At 43.1% G+C, this 16,911-nt stretch overlaps 1 protein-coding gene across 1 annotated transcript in view; it reads left to right on the top strand.

Annotated features, from left to right (window-relative positions):
* rab3gap1 (RAB3 GTPase activating protein subunit 1) overlaps positions 1-16,911 on the top strand; it is a 99,940-nt gene that overhangs the window by 15,706 nt on the left and 67,323 nt on the right. Inside the window, exons 9-14 of the mRNA XM_063005602.1 lie at positions 524-605; positions 6,406-6,474; positions 9,077-9,150; positions 10,722-10,814; positions 12,430-12,599; positions 15,180-15,287. Coding sequence (XP_062861672.1) covers positions 524-605; positions 6,406-6,474; positions 9,077-9,150; positions 10,722-10,814; positions 12,430-12,599; positions 15,180-15,287 — 596 coding nt within the window. The remainder of the gene's footprint in view (positions 1-523; positions 606-6,405; positions 6,475-9,076; positions 9,151-10,721; positions 10,815-12,429; positions 12,600-15,179; positions 15,288-16,911) is intronic.

The following is a 16,911-nucleotide window of genomic DNA, read 5'->3' as shown; positions in this document are numbered from 1 at the left end:
TTAAGCCTTTGAGATAAGGTAACTGTCCAAAAATGGTTGGCATGTAGCTAATTTTAACTATGTTACATAATTAAATACTGTGCAGGCCTAGTTATAGCGGGTGAACATGCCGTGTTTTTCTTATGCCCCTAGTAATAAAAACCCTGATACTTAGCTGTAGGCTGCACTCTTGTATTACTAACCAACATGCTATACTTCAGGTGTTAATAACACAGGCTGTACTTTATTATTTTCCATACACCCCGAAGCTATTTTATTGTTGCTATGAAGTTATATCCCACCCACGTGTAGAAAGGCCCTAAGACGATGTTTATTCAGTGGATTCATCTAGACATGAATGTTTACCTCTGTATTAAGGTGCACTAGAGATATTTACTCAGCCTAATGATATTCTTTCAATTACAGTGGAATGGATTAATGTGGGAGAAGTGCGAGGGATGCATGTGCTGGATTAATCAGACTGAGTAAATTGCACTAATAAAGATGAAATGATCTGACTAGTCATATCGTCTTTCTGTTGTAGACTTTGATGCCCTGCTTGCTGGAGAAGTTGGAGGCGTTGAGTTTGGCAAACTACCGTTCGGTGCTTGTGAGGATCCAATAAGGTTTGTTATGATCCAGTAAGGTCAAGATGTTATGTTTCTTGCAGTCAGTTTTAGGCGTTTGAAAAGTTACTGGCAGCAGTGTGTCACAGCAACAGCCTATATATATATAAATATATATATACAGTGTATCACAAAAGTGAGTACACCCCTCACATTTCTGCAAATATTTCATTATATCTTTTCATGGGACAACACTATAGACATGAAACTTGGATATAACTTAGAGTAGTCAGTGTACAGCTTGTATAGCAGTGTAGATTTACTGTCTTCTGAAAATAACTCAACACACAGCCATTAATGTCTAAATAGCTGGCAACATAAGTGAGTACACCCCACAGTGAACATGTCCAAATTGTGCCCAAATGTGTCGTTGTCCCTCCCTGGTGTCATGTGTCAAGGTCCCAGGTGTAAATGGGGAGCAGGGCTGTTAAATTTGGTGTTTTGGGTACAATTCTCTCATACTGGCCACTGGATATTCAACATGGCACCTCATGGCAAAGAACTCTCTGAGGATGTAAGAAATAGAATTGTTGCTCTCCACAAAGATGGCCTGGGCTATAAGAAGATTGCTAACACCCTGAAACTGAGCTACAGCATGGTGGCCAAGGTCATACAGCGGTTTTCCAGGACAGGTTCCACTCGGAACAGGCTTCGCCAGGGTCGACCAAAGAAGTTGAGTTCACGTGTTCGGCGTCATATCCAGAGGTTGGCTTTAAAAAATAGACACATGAGTGCTGCCAGCATTGCTGCAGAGGTTGAAGACGTGGGAGGTCAGTCTGTCAGTGCTCAGACCATACGCCGCACACTGCATCAACTTGGTCTGCATGGTCGTCATCCCAGAAGGAAGCTGACGCACAAGAAAGCCCGCAAACAGTTTGCTGAAGACAAGCAGTCCAAGAACATGGATTACTGGAATGCCCTGTGGTCTGACGAGACCAAGATAAACTTGTTTGGCTCAGATGGTGTCCAGCATGTGTGGCGGCGCCCTGGTGAGAAGTACCGAGACAACTGTATCTTGCCTACAGTCAAGCATGGTGGTGGTAGCATCATGGTCTTGGGCTGCATGAGTGTTGCTGGCACTGGGGAGCTGCAGTTCATTGAGGGAAACATGAATTCCAACATGTACTGTGACATTCTGAAACAGAGCATGATCCCCTCCCTTCGAAAACTGGGCCTCATGGCAGTTTTCCAACAGGATAATGACCCCAAACACAACCTCCAAGATGACAACTGCCTTGCTGAGGAAGCTGAAGGTAAAGGTGATGGACTAAACCCAATTGAGCACCTGTGGCGCATCCTCAAGTGGAAGGTGGAAGAGTTCAAGGTGTCTAACATCCACCAGCTCCGTGATGTCATCATGGAGGAGTGGAAGAGGATTCCAGTAGCAACCTGTGCAGCTCTGGTGAATTCCATGCCCAGGAGGGTTAAGGCAGTGCTGGATAATAATGGTGGTCACACAAAATATTGACACTTTGGGCACAATTTATATATATATATATATACAGTGTATCACAAAAGTGAGTATACCCCTCACATTTCTGCAAATATTTTATTATATCTTTTCATGGGACAACACTATAGAAATAAAACTTGGATATAACTTAGAGTAGTCAGTGTACAACTTGTATAGCAGTGCAGATTTACTGTCTTCTGAAAATAACTCGACACACAGCCATTAATGTCTAAATGGCTGGCAACATAAGTGAGTACACCCCACAGTGAACATGTCCAAATTGTGCCCAAAGTGTCAATATTTTGTGTGACCACCATTATTATCCAGCACTGCCTTAACCCTCCTGGGCATGGAATTCACCAGAGCTGCACAGGTTGCTACTGGAATCCTCTTCCACTCCTCCATGATGACATCACGGAGCTGGTGGATGTTAGACACCTTGAACTCCTCCACCTTCCACTTGAGGATGCGCCACAGGTGCTCAATTGGGTTTAGTCCATCACCTTTACCTTCAGCTTCCTCAGCAAGGCAGTTGTCATCTTGGAGGTTGTGTTTGGGGTCGTTATCCTTTTGGAAAACTGCCATGAGGCCCAGTTTTCGAAGGGAGGGGATCATGCTCTGTTTCAGAATGTCACAGTACATGTTGGAATTCATGTTTCCCTCAATGAACCGCAGCTCCCCAGTGCCAGCAACACTCATGCAGCCCAAGATCATGATGCTACCACCACCATGCTTGACTGTAGGCAAGATACAGTTGTCTTGGTACTTCTCACCAGGGCGCCGCCACACATGCTGGACACCATCTGAGCCAAACAAGTTTATCTTGGTCTCGTCAGACCACAGGGCATTCCAGTAATCCATGTTCTTGGACTGCTTGTCTTCAGCAAACTGTTTGCGGGCTTTCTTGTGCGTCAGCTTCCTTCTGGGATGACGACCATGCAGACCGAGTTGATGCAGTGTGCGGCGTATGGTCTGAGCACTGACAGGCTGACCTCCCACGTCTTCAACCTCTGCAGCAATGCTGGCAGCACTCATGTGTCTATTTTTTAAAGCCAACCTCTGGATATGACACCGAACACGTGGACTCGACTTCTTTGGTCGACCCTGGCGAAGCCTGTTCCGAGTGGAACCTGTCCTGGAAAACCGCTGTATGACCTTGGCCACCATGCTGTAGCTCAGTTTCAGGGTGTTAGCAATCTTCTTATAGCCCAGGCCATCTTTGTGGAGAGCAACAATTCTATTTCTCACATCCTCAGAGAGTTCTTTGCCATGAGGTGCCATGTTGAATATCCAGTGGCCAGTATGAGAGAATTGTACCCAAAACACCAAATTTAACAGCCCTGCTCCCCATTTACACCTGGGACCTTGACACATGACACCAGGGAGGGACAACGACACATTTGGGCACAATTTGGACATGTTCACTGTGGGGTGTACTCACTTATGTTGCCAGCTATTTAGACATTAATGGCTGTGTGTTGAGTTATTTTCAGAAGACAGTAAATCTACACTGCTTTACAAGCTGTACACTGACTACTCTAAGTTATATCCAAGTTTCATGTCTATAGTGTTGTCCCATGAAAAGATATAATGAAATATTTGCAGAAATGTGAGGGGTGTACTCACTTTTGTGATACACTGTATATACAGTGTATCACAAAAGTGAGTACACCCCTCACATTTCTGCAGATATTTAAGTATATCTTTTCATGGGACAACACTGACAAAATGACACTTTGACACAATGAAAAGTAGTCTGTGTGCAGCTTATATAACAGTGTAAATTTATTCTTCCCTCAAAATAACTCAATATACAGCCATTAATGTCTAAACCACCGGCAACAAAAGTGAGTACACCCCTTAGTGAAAGTTCCTGAAGTGTCAATATTTTGTGTGGCCACCATTATTTCCCAGAACTGCCTTAACTCTCCTGGGCATGGAGTTTACCAGAGCTTCACAGGTTGCCACTGGAATGCTTTTCCACTCCTCCATGACGACATCACGGAGCTGGCGGATATTCGAGACTTTGCGCTCCTCCACCTTCCGCTTGAGGATGCCCCAAAAATGTTCTATTGGGTTTAGGTCTGGAGACATGCTTGGCCAGTCCATCACCTTTACCCTCAGCCTCTTCAATAAAGCAGTGGTTGTCTTAGAGGTGTGTTTGGGGTCATTATCATGCTGGAACACTGCCCTGCGACCCAGTTTCCGGAGGGAGGGGATCATGCTCTGCTTCAGTATTTCACAGTACATATTGGAGTTCATGTGTCCCTCAATGAAATGTAACTCCCCAACACCTGCTGCACTCATGCAGCCCCAGACCATGGCATTCCCACCACCATGCTTGACTGTAGGCATGACACACTTATCTTTGTACTCCTCACCTGATTGCCGCCACACATGCTTGAGACCATCTGAACCAAACAAATTAATCTTGGTCTCATCAGACCATAGGACATGGTTCCAGTAATCCATGTCCTTTGTTGACATGTCTTCAGCAAACTGTTTGCGGGCTTTCTTGTGTAGAGACTTCAGAAGAGGCTTCCTTCTGGGGTGACAGCCATGCAGACCAATTTGATGTAGTGTGCGGCGTATGGTCTGAGCACTGACAGGCTGACCCCCCACCTTTTCAATCTCTGCAGCAATGCTGACAGCACTCCTGCGCCTAGCTTTCAAACACAGCAGTTGGATGTGACGCTGAGCACGTGCACTCAGCTTCTTTGGACGACCAACGCGAGGTCTGTTCTGAGTGGACCCTGCTCTTTTAAAACGCTGGATGATCTTGGCCACTGTGCTGCAGCTCAGTTTCAGGGTGTTGGCAATCTTCTTGTAGCCTTGGCCATCTTCATGTAGCGCAACAATTCGTCTTTTAAGATCCTCAGAGAGTTCTTTGCCATGAGGTGCCATGTTGGAACTTTCAGTGACCAGTATGAGAGAGTGTGAGAGCTGTACTACTAAATTGAACACACCTGCTCCCTATGCACACCTGAGACCTAGTAACACTAACGGGTGACATGACATTTTGGAGGGAAAATGACAAGCAGTGCTCAATTTGGACATTTAGGGGTGTAGTCTCTTAAGGGTGTACTCACTTTTGTTGCCTGTGGTTTAGACATTAATGGCTGTATATTGAGTTATTTTGAGGGAAGAATAAATTTACACTGTTATATAAGCTGCACACAGACTACTTTTCATTGTGTCAAAGTGTCATTTTGTCAGTGTTGTCCCATGAAAAGATATACTTAAATATCTGCAGAAATGTGAGGTGTGTACTCACTATTGTGATACACTGTATATATATATATATATATATATATACCAATCAGCCATAACATTAAAACAACCTCCTTGTTTCTACACTCACTGTCCATGTTATCAGCTCCACTTACCATATAGGAGCACTTTGTAGTTCTACAATTACTGACTGTAGTCCATCTGTTTCTCTGCATGCTTTGTTACTCCCCTTTCATTCTGTTCTTCAATGGTCAGGACCACCACAGAGTAGGTATTATTTGGGTGATGGATCATTCTCAGCACTGCAGTGACACTGACATGGTGGTGGTGTGTTAGTGTGTGTTGTGCTGGTATTAGTGAATAAGACACAGCAGCGCTGCTGGAGTTTATAAACACCTCACTGTCACTGCTGGACTGAGAATAGTCCACCAACCAAAAAAATCCAGCCAACAGCGCCCTGTGGGCAGCGTCCTGTGACCACTGATGAAGGTCTAGAAGGTGACCAACTCAAACAGCAGCAATAGATGAGCGATCGTCTCTGACTTCATCTACAAGGTGGACCAACTAGGTAGGAGTGTCTAATAGAGTGGACAGTGAGTGGACACCGTATTTAAAAACTCCAGCAGCGCTGCTGTGTCTGATCCACTCATACCAGCACAATACACATTAACACACCACCACCATGTCATTGTCACTGTAGTGCTGAGAATGATCCACCACCTAAATAATACCTACTCTGTGGTGGTACTGTGGGGGTCCTGACCATTGAAGAACAGGGTAAAAGCAGGCTAAAAAAGTATGTAGAGAAAGAGATGGACTACAGTCAGTAATTGTAGAACTACAAAGTGCTTGTATATGGTAAGTGGAGCTGATAAAATGGACAGTGAGTGTAGAAACAAGGAGGTGGTTTTAAGGTTATGGCTGATCAGTGTATTTAAAAAAAATGCTGAGATGTGTGTGATCTCAGCAGTGCTATCAGTCTGCCGGGTGTCTGAGACAGACATGATTGGAACCACCACCACCCAGACCATAGTAAAGCATTCGATTAAAACTAAATGAAGTGATCTAAAAACACATGATGGCATTAGAAGTGATGTTCTGATTTTGTTTTTCCAGTGAGCTGCACCTCGCAACAACCTGGCCCCACCTGACGGAGGGCATAGTCGTGGACAACGATGTTTATTCGTAAGTACCAGACATTTTCGGCTACTTACAAAGGACAGAGTGGTGGTATTGCCTAAGAACAGAGTAGAAAGTGGGTAAAATGACATTGTTAAGGCAATCAGGGCAGACAGAATTATTTAGCAGGTGCAAAAAAATCTAAACAGGTGTGATGTCAGTGCCAAATTAATTTAATTCCGTCACCTCTTAAAGAACCTGTTACCCATAATAATTTTTCACAGCTTTAAGACGGTGTTAGTGTGTTAAAGTACGGAAAGTAGAAAGCGATGTGTCGGTGTGGGTGTGAGTGTTGGGATTGATACTTCGACACAGCACTGGACAGCGTCTGAGCTGCAGTTAATTGGCATCCCGAATAGGGATGAAGTGATGCTCAGCAAGTCGCCGAATCACATTAGCACCGTTTCCATTCTTTCTCTTCCTATCAGCAGTTCAGCTGCACCAGGTTTTGTTGATACTCTCACATCTGAAGAGGCTTTTTGGGGTCTCTTGTAATCTGAAGTAGAAGAACAAATACTCTCACCTGCAGATAAGGAGAGACGGAATAATGACGGGTGCTCAGGCAAACAATGGCATTGTTCTGGTGAAATGTCCTCTCGAGCCGCTTTGAGACAAGTGTTTTAGGCTGTTTCGAAGCTTGAAACACGGGCATCAGTTCAACTGTCTGTTCTTTAGACTTCTTTTAAATGACAGCAAATAATAAGGAAAGAAAATCGATGACTTTAAGCTTTTTAAAGTTGATATTTATTATCTAGAAGCATGAAAGAGATATTTGATCATTCAGTGTGTAAATTGGTGTGGAGTGTTCATAACACAAAAAGCAGGATTTTTATTCAGAGCCAGATTTATTTATTTAAATATTATTTGCCAAGTACCAGCTTTACAAGAAATTTAGCCTGGTGCAGGTGTCAACATATTTAGCTGTAGTAAAATATTATAGTTCCTTACATTTACTTTGACTTTCATTTGATTATTTCATGTTTTGTCTGCTCAACTTCATTTCATTTGTTAATATACCTCCATTCCTGCATTTCAGGCCTGCAACACATTCCAAAAAAAGTTGGAACGAGGGCAATTTAGGGCTAGTAATGAGGTGAAAAAACTAAATAATAATGTGATTCCAAACAGGTGATTGTAATCATGGTTTGGTACAAAAGCAGCATCCAGGAGAGTCTTTGATGAGCAAAGATGATCAGAGGATCTCCAGTTTGTCAACAAATGTGTGAGAAAATAATTGAAATGTTTAAAAACAATGTACCTTAAAGAAAGATCGGAAGGGATTTGAATATTTCTCCCTCTACAGTGCATAATATCATGAAACAATTCAAGGAATCGGGAGGAATTTCAGTGCGTAAAGGCCAAGAGCGCAAGCTTAAGCTGAACGCCCGTGATCTTCGATCCCTCAGACGGCACTGCATCAAGAACCGCCACTCAACAATAGCTGATATAACCACATGGATGAGGGATTACTTTGGCAAACCTTTGTCAAGCACTACAATACAGAGTTACATGCACAAATGCCACTTAAAACTTTACTGTGCAAAAAAGAAGCCTTATGTTAACCATGTCCAGAAGCTGCGTCGACTTTTTGGGATCAAAGGCATCTAGGATGGACCATCACACCGTGGAAACGTGTATTGTGGTCAGATGAATCAGCATTCCAGGTCTTTTTTGGAAAAAATTGGACGCCATGTGCTCCAGACCAAAGACGAAAAGGACCATCCAGACTGTTATCAGCAACAAGTCCAAAAGCCAGGGTCTGTCATGGTATGGGGCTGGGTCAGTGCCCTTGGCAAAGGTCATTTACACTTCTGTGATGGCAGCATTCATGCAGAAAAGTACATCGAGACCTTAGAGCAACATGTGCTGCCTTCAAGACGTCATCTTTTCCAGGGACGTTCATGCATTCTTCAACAAGACAATGCAAAACCACATGCTGCACACATTACAAAGACATGACTGTGGAAGAAGAGGGTACAGATACTGGACTGGCCTGCCTGCAGTCCTGACCTGTCCCCAATAGAGAATGTGTGGAGAATTTTGAAACGAAAAATGTGACAACGACGACCCCGTACTGTTGCACATCTTAAGACGTGTTTGCAGGAAGAATGAGACAAAAAAAAAAGCTGAAACACTAAATCACTTGGTCTCCTCGGTGCTGAAGCGTCTTTTAAATGTGGTGAAAAGGAATGGTAACATTACAAAGTGGTAAATGCTTTACTGTGAAGTTGAGCAGATTAAACATGAAATATCTCAGGTTCATCCTGTCTGCAATCAAATAAAAGTCAAAGTAAATGTAAGTAACTGTTTTTTTTTTATTATTATTTGCATTTTCCATGCTGCCCCAACTTTTTCTGATTTGGGGTTGTAAAATAATATAGAAAATGGTATATTATTTAAACATAGACCTTTTTCTAAATAGTCTGTTGTAGCAAAACTAAAAAATAGCATCTAGTCAATCAAATTACTGACTAGTTCCATTTTAAATATATTAAACTTTGCCCAGCTCAAATTGTCTTTTCCCATGTTTTCACTGTTTATTTGTCGTATCTTGACATGAATTGCAAATTAGGATGACTAGTGACTGTGCTGTGTGTGTCTTTCTTAGTGATTTGGACCCACTTCAAGCTCCCCATTGGTCGGTGAGGTTGCGGAAAGCAGACAATCCCCAGTGTTTGCTCGGTAAGAATTACGAACCAGTGAGAATCAAAAATCAGTTTCAATTTAAAAAAGCAAAAAACTAGTCACTAGTCTTGTATGCATCTCTGCCAGCTACTTAGTCCACCAATAACTCACTCAGCACAAGAAACTGGAAATAGCGAAACAATCAAAAAGCTGCCATGCTACCTCAGGACAAAACTTTGATTCTGATCAAGTTCATGTCTCATATTTAGAGCCCTACCTAATTCACTGTCGTGAAAATCGTGTCATGAACCGTGAAATGAGCCGTTTCCCATGTAAAATGCAATTTGCTCTGAAATTCAAAATTTAAGGTTTAAGGCGTTTAGCGATTTAACATTTTTCATCCGCGTAGCATTCAAGTGCCTCACGTTTATTGGACAAGTTACACTGTGAGGTGGTCCTAGTGTAACCGATCGTCTTTAGAGTTTGCTGAGTTTATAAAGAAAGAAATAAACTGTACATAGACAAACTATCGGGAACAGAATACTTTACTGGCTAGTTCTTTTGAGGTGCAGCACAAACTACACAGAGATGATCACGTGTGTAGAGAAACACACTTTTCTATTGATTATGGAATCCCCAAAGAGACAAAATGCACTCAATATGTAAACATATACATCAAACATTGTGAGCACACTACACCAAAGTCTGTTACACTAGCAGTCCTACGGCAATTCAGTTAGCAATCGGGTAGTCAAAATGTCCAAGATGTGGAAGTCTAAAGCAGGTAAAAACACTACTCGGGTAACTGAGTTTGGGAAAACCCCCAACCGATCTGTGGACGCAAACACGGATGGGTTTTTTCATTTATTAAGGTAGGCTGTGCTGTGTATTGTAGCTTCCATTTATTCTATCATTTAATGTATGTATGTTATTTAATGACCGCCGTAAATTGTGGCACTTCATTAAAAATCCATGAAAAATGAGGTCTGTGAAATTAAACACATTTAATGTTGTTTATATTACACAGACCTTCATGCTTCATGCTGGTGAGCGCTCTCCATGTACAGCGCTCTGATCTTATTCCTAAATAGTGGTGTTGGGCGCATGAAGCCGTATGGAAGTCTTATGTCAACACGGCCCTGCTGATACAGATTCACAACTGTTCCTCCCATGCTGTTAGACTGTCATCTTTTTACATTTACCTCTCGTAATATTTCACAATAAAACAGTGCGCCTACCAGCGCGTTCACAGTACAGCACTGCAGACATTGTAGCGGGGAGCCTGGAGTCCCATCCATCTGTTCGATTGCTCCCCGTGGTACCATGTACAGGACTTCAGCACTATAGTGCCGAGTCTGCAAAATTCAGCTGCAGGAAAAAATGGTTTCTGCGGACATGACTTCGGTCCCCCAAGAAAGAGCGAACTGTCAGACGGAGAAACAGTCGACACTGCTGACTATAACAGCTTTGTACAGAACTGTACAGATTTCTTCGATTTCATGGTACATGGTGATAGGAACACGGGTGCTTGTTCAGGGTGCAGATGTTCTGACCAAATGCTTAATAGATGAAATTGGTGACAGTAGTATCATGACTGTAACTTGCTCTGGCATCTTTTGAACCACCAGGTGACTTTCTCATGGAGTTTTTCAAACTGTGCAGTCGGAAGGAGTCCGCAGATGAGATACTAGGCAGACATGCAGCAGAGGAGGATGGCAAAGGTCAGTTTTTGGATCTGAAACAATAGTTTCTGGTCCAGGCATGTGCTGATCATCTATCCAATATATCACAACGTCTAGCATGATTGACTTGAGATGATGTTTTTCCATTGCATTACGCTGTACGGGTAGCATTGTCGCCTCACAGCAAATATGTCCTGGGTTTGATCCCCAGGTAGAGCGGTCCGGTATCTTTCTGTGTGGAGTTTGCGTGTTCTCCCCGTGTCTGTGTGGGTTTTCTTGGGAGTTCTGGTTTCCTCCCACAGTCCAAAGACGTGCAAGTGCGGTGGATTGGAGATACTAAATTATCCATGATGTTGATTGACGTTAAACTTGTGTATGAAACTTGTTCAACCAGTAACTGCCTGTCCTGTCATGTCATGAATGTAAACAAAGTATGTAAAACATGGCATTGAAATCCTAATAAATAAATAAATAAACTAGAAAAAATAAAAAAATACAGACTTAAGACCTGCTAGAGACACTTGTAGTGTAGTTGTTTACACTAAAAGGTTCCATTTTAAAACAAGTAATGTACTGGTATACACCCATCAGCCATAACATTAAAACCGCCTCCTTGTTTCTACACACATTGTCCATTTTGTCGGCTTCACTTACCATTTAGAAGCACTTTGTAGTCCTTCAATTACTGACTGTAGTCCATCTGTTTCTCTGCATGCTTTGTTAGCCCCCTTTCATGCTGTTCTTCAATGGTCAGGACTCTCCCAGGACCACCACAGAGCAGTTATTATTTGGGTGGTGGATCATTCTCAGCACTGCAGTGACACTGACATGGTGGTGGTGTGTTAGTGTGTGTTGTGCTGGTATGAGTGGATCAGACACAGCAGCGCTGCTGGAGTTTTTAAATACGGTGTCCTCACTATCCACTCTATTAGACACTCCTACCTAGTTGGTCCACCTTGTAGATGTAAAGTCAGAGACTATCGCTCATCTATTGCTGCTGTTTGAGTTGGTCATCTTCCAGACCTTCATCAGTGGTCACAGGACGCGGCCCAACGGGTGCTGTTGGCTGGATGTTTTTGGTTGGTGGACTATTCTCAGTCCGACAGTGAGGTATTTAAAAACAACATCAGTGCTACTGTGTCTGATCCACTCATACCAGCACAACACACACTAACACACCACCACCATGTCAGTGTCACTGCAGTGCTGAGAATGATCCACCACCCAAATAATAACTGCTCTGTGGTGGTCCTGAGAGAGTCCTGAGCATTGAAGAACAGCATGAAAGGGGGCTAACAAAGCATTCAGAGAAACAGATGGACTACAGTCAGTAAGTGCTTCTATATGGTAAGTGGAGCTGATAAAATGGAAAGTGAGTGTAGAAACAAGGAGGTGGTTTTAATGTTATGACTGATCAGTGTAGTATAAACAGATAACTACACTTTACCTTATGTATACTGCATGTATACAAATGCACCTTATCAAGGCACCGAGTAGGTGGCATCTTCCTAAAATAAACTACTAAGCTTAACAGATCCCTTCTTTCCAGATTGTAACTGTAATCAAATTCTAGGCGATTAATGATGTGGAAATATCAGCACACGTGTAGTGAATACAGACTGTTATTTATGTGCTTTTCTGTTTTTTATATCAGAAAACACTGACATCACTCAGGCGCTGTCCAAGCTCACCGAGCCGACGACGGTGCCAATCCCCAAGCTGTCCGTCTCCAACATGGTACACAGCGCCCGCAAACGCATCCGCCGGCACCGCAGGAACGATCAGTCACCGCTTAACAACGACGTTCTCAATTCCATCCTACAGGTGAGCCGTACGACCCCCCCTGCCGCAAACACACACTCGCACGCTCGTGTCAAACCCACACTCGCTGACGACGAGTTTGCACTGACTCATACGTTTCCACCCACTTCTATCTCCTCCTATCTTGCCACAAATAATTGCGGTATGAGTAATAAAGTGAAAATCTAAAAGCGACGTGTCAGGAAATAAACCTGTAGGCAAAGCTACGATGAGCTTAAAGTGCCACCCAGGAACAGACGCTCGTTTTATGTGTGGTTTCATTCAGAAATAGAAGCTGTTTGAAAACATGCTAGCGGAGGAACTGATATTCCAGTCTATGTGTAATTTACACTTTGATATAGGCCATGCCAACAACGTTCAGTGCTAAAACAAAACAATAGTAAAAAGGACATTTTAAACATTGGTTTGTGTAGGAGCGTGTACAGATTGTTTAAATCATTGAGAGATTATGAGGTCCGGATTAGGGATGTTAATAATTAACCCATAACTAGCCAAAAAAGTCATGCTTGGATTAATAATCATTTAAACGCTATTTAAATACATCTGTGATAGATAGCTGATGCTCAATTTGAACGGAGAGTGGCGCTATTGGGAGTTCAGAGTGCTGATTTGAGACTCACCCTCACCCACCCTCAGTGCTCATGCACCAGCTAGCTAGATTTAAATCATAAACAGCACTATCGCCTCACAGCAAGAAGGTCCTGGGTTCGATTCCCAGGTGGAGCGGTCCGGGTCCTTTCTGCCTGGAGTTTGCATGTTCTCCCCATGTCTGCGTAGCAGGAAAAATGGGCAATCGTAAGGATTTTAGCGAGTTTGACGAGCCAAATTGTGATGGCTAGACGACTGGGTCAGAGCGTCTCCAAAACTGCAGCTCTTGTGGGGTGTTCCCAGTCTGCAGTGGTCAGTATCTATCAAAAGTGGTCCAAGGAAGGAACAGTGGTAAACCGGCGACAGGCTCATTGATGCATGTGAAGAGCGAAGGCTGGCCCGTGTGGTCCGATCCAACAGACGAGCTACTGTAGCTCACATTGCTGAAGAAGTTAATGCTGGTTCTGATAGAAAGGTGTCAGAATACACAGAGCATCACAGTTTGCTGCGTATAGGGATGCATAGCCGCAGACCAGTCAGGGTGGCCATGCTGACCCCTGTCCACCTCCAAAAGCGGCAACAATGGGCACGTGAGCAACAGAACCGGACCACGGAGCAATGGTAGAAGGTGGCCTGGTCTGATGAATCACGTTTTCTTTTACATCATGTCGATGGCCGGGTGCGTGTGCGTTGCTTACCTGGGTAACACATGGCATCAGGATGCACTATGGGAAGAAGGCAAGTCGGCGGAGGCAGTGTGATGCTTTGCGCAATGTTCTGCTGGGAAACCTTGGGTCCTGCCATCCATGTGGATGTTACTTTGACACATACCACCTCCCTAAGCATTGTTGCAGACCATGTACACCCTTTCATGGAAACGGTATTCCCTGATGGCTGTGGCCTCTTTCAGCAGGATAATGCGCCCTGCCACAAAGCAAAAATGATTCAGGAATGGTTTGAGGAGCACAACAACGAGTTTGAGGTGTTGACTTGGCATCCAAATTCCCCAGATCTCAATCCAATCGAGCATCTGTGGGATGTGCTGAGCAAACAAGTCTAATCCATGGAGGCCCCATCTCACAACTTACAGGAGTTAAAGGATCTGCTGCTGACATCTTGGTGCCAGATACCACATCACACGTCCAGGGGTCTAGTTGAGTCCATGCCTTGACGGGTCAGGGCTGTTTTGGCAGCAAAACGGGGACCAACACAATATTAGGAAAGTGGTCATAATGTTATGTCTGATTGGTGAATGCTGTATCAGTGTTGAGGTTTTCATGATTTCTGTGACTGAACATTCGGAGATCATACATGTACAATCTTTGACTAGGGAAAAAAACCCCAAATCCATTCATTTAACACGAGTTTCCTGAGTTCGACATCAGCATGGGCTTTAAATACGGCAACTCGAGTTCAGTGAAAGGAAAATCATGTTGCAGGGGTTTATTTTTTGCACGGTAGCTGTAAAAATCCTAGAAAATGTTTTGCCCTCTTGAGACCTGGGTTGGGGAATTGCATCCATCCATCGCATGCAGAGAATACAGAGAAGCAGGAATATATTTGTAGAGCATGCTGTCTGTTGTCCTAAAAAGGGCGTCTTAAGTCTGCAAGCTTTGTCGGCACGCGTGGGTGTTGTTTATGCGGCGTGTAAAATAAAACCCTACTTTTAAAAGAGCTCCTGATTTGGGAAATAATTTCAAATAATAGAAAAATAAATAAATAAAACTATGCTGCAGTGTACGTCAGGCGTAGCGATGAAGAAAAATGCTGAAGTTTTTCCTAATGAGTCTTTTTTATGTCTGGAACCAATGTCTGCTGGTGGGCTGAAACTAATTGCTTCTGTGCTTACAAGAGTGGAGGATTAAAACAGTTGCAAAAACAGTCAACGTTTTACTTATGTTCTGCATTGTTTTACCATGATCTTATTTTAATTTGGCCCACTGGTAGAATAGAAAAGGCTTCCTCTCTGATTGTGTGTCTGTGTGTTTCCATCAGTATCTTTTCCTGGATGCGGCTGGGGATAAATCTGACGCAAGTGAAGCCAAAGCACCACAGTCAAATCCAGGAGGGAAAAATGATCCAGATAAAGAGACCGAGGACGGTGTAAGTCTGGCCAAACATCAGTGAATGGGTGGTTTGACCTGTGGGGCATGTGGGATCATTTATTTATTTAGTTATTTTTAGATATACCTAAGTAAGCTCTTGTCTGTTTTACAAGATTTGTGCCCATTCAGTACAAAAAACCACCTCCTTGTTTCTACACTCACTGTCAATTTTATCAGCTCCACTTACCATATAGAAGCACTTTGTAGTTCTACAATTACTGACTGTAGTCCATCTGTTTCTCTACATACTTTTTTAACCTGCTTTCACCCTGTTCTTCAATGGTCAGGACCCCCACAGGACCACCACAGAGTAGGTATTATTTAGGTGGTGGATCATTCTCAGCACTGCAGTGACACTGACATGGTGGTGGTGTGTTAGTGTGTGTTGTGCTGGTATGAGTGGATCAGACAGAGCAGCGCTGCTGGAGTTTTTAAATACCGTGTCTACTCACTGTCCACTCTATTAGACACTCCTACCTAGTTGTTCCACCTTGTAGATGTTGAGTTGGTCATTTTCTAGACCTTCATCAGTGGTCACAGGACGCTGCCCACAGGGGTGCTGTTGGCTGGATATTTTTGGTTGGTGGACTATTCTCAGTCCAGCAGTGACAGTGAGGTACCAGCATTGCTGTGTCTGATCCACACATACCAGCACAACACACACTAACACACCACCACCATGTCAGTGTCACTGCAGTGCTGAGAATCATCCACCACCAAAATAATACCTGCTCTGTGGTGGTCCTGGGAGAGTCCTGACCATTGAAGAACAGCATGAAAGGGGGCTAACAAAGCATGCAGAGAAACATATGGACTACAGTCAGTAATTGTAGAACAACAAAGTGCTTCTATATGGTAAGTGGAGCTGATCAAATGGACAGTGAGTGTAGAAACAAGGAGGTGGTTTTAATGTTATGGCTGATCGGTGTATATGCAGTTATACGTCTGTTAGGAATGGATGTGACAAACAGCTAAATTCAATAATAGGAGAGGTGTCCACATACTTTGCGCATAAAGTGTATGTACCTGTTAGTAACGGGTATGACCGATAGAGATGAACTTAACAATTAGGAGGGTTGTCCACGTACTGTTGTATATTTTTGCATGTACATTGGGAGAATGATATACTGTATAACAAGCAGTAGGGATTTCTTATAGATTCAATACAAGGGAACAATTTACATAAGTGTGCATGTGTTAACTCTAAATCTCAATAATTTGAAAAGAATTAAACGACTAAACGAAATATAAATGTACAATTTCATTTCATGCATTTTTTTAAACAGCTAAAAGTCCATTTTAATTAATGCCATAACCAATAACAACAATCGACTGAATGGAATTGTGATTGATGATGAGAATTGTAATAAGCTCCTAGTATTGGACTTGACTGCATGTGCTAAATTAAGTGAAGCGGTCCATTAAATTTGGTCAATGAATTTAATTTGCTTGATTTTTTTTTACATACAAGCTGCATAATGTTACAAGTACTGATATGGTACACTGGTGCAGTTAGTATTGGCAGCGTTTCATTTCATCTTTGTGCTAACTGAGAAGAACTGTGGACTTGCACACACTCCATCTGCCTCTTTTTTCTCCATTCATCAGCCACGCATAGAGAA

Source organism: Trichomycterus rosablanca, chromosome 12, assembly GCF_030014385.1.
Source record: "Trichomycterus rosablanca isolate fTriRos1 chromosome 12, fTriRos1.hap1, whole genome shotgun sequence".
In the NCBI taxonomy this organism is placed as follows: domain Eukaryota; kingdom Metazoa; phylum Chordata; class Actinopteri; order Siluriformes; family Trichomycteridae; genus Trichomycterus; species Trichomycterus rosablanca.
This window is presented reverse-complemented; position numbering and strand designations above follow the sequence as displayed.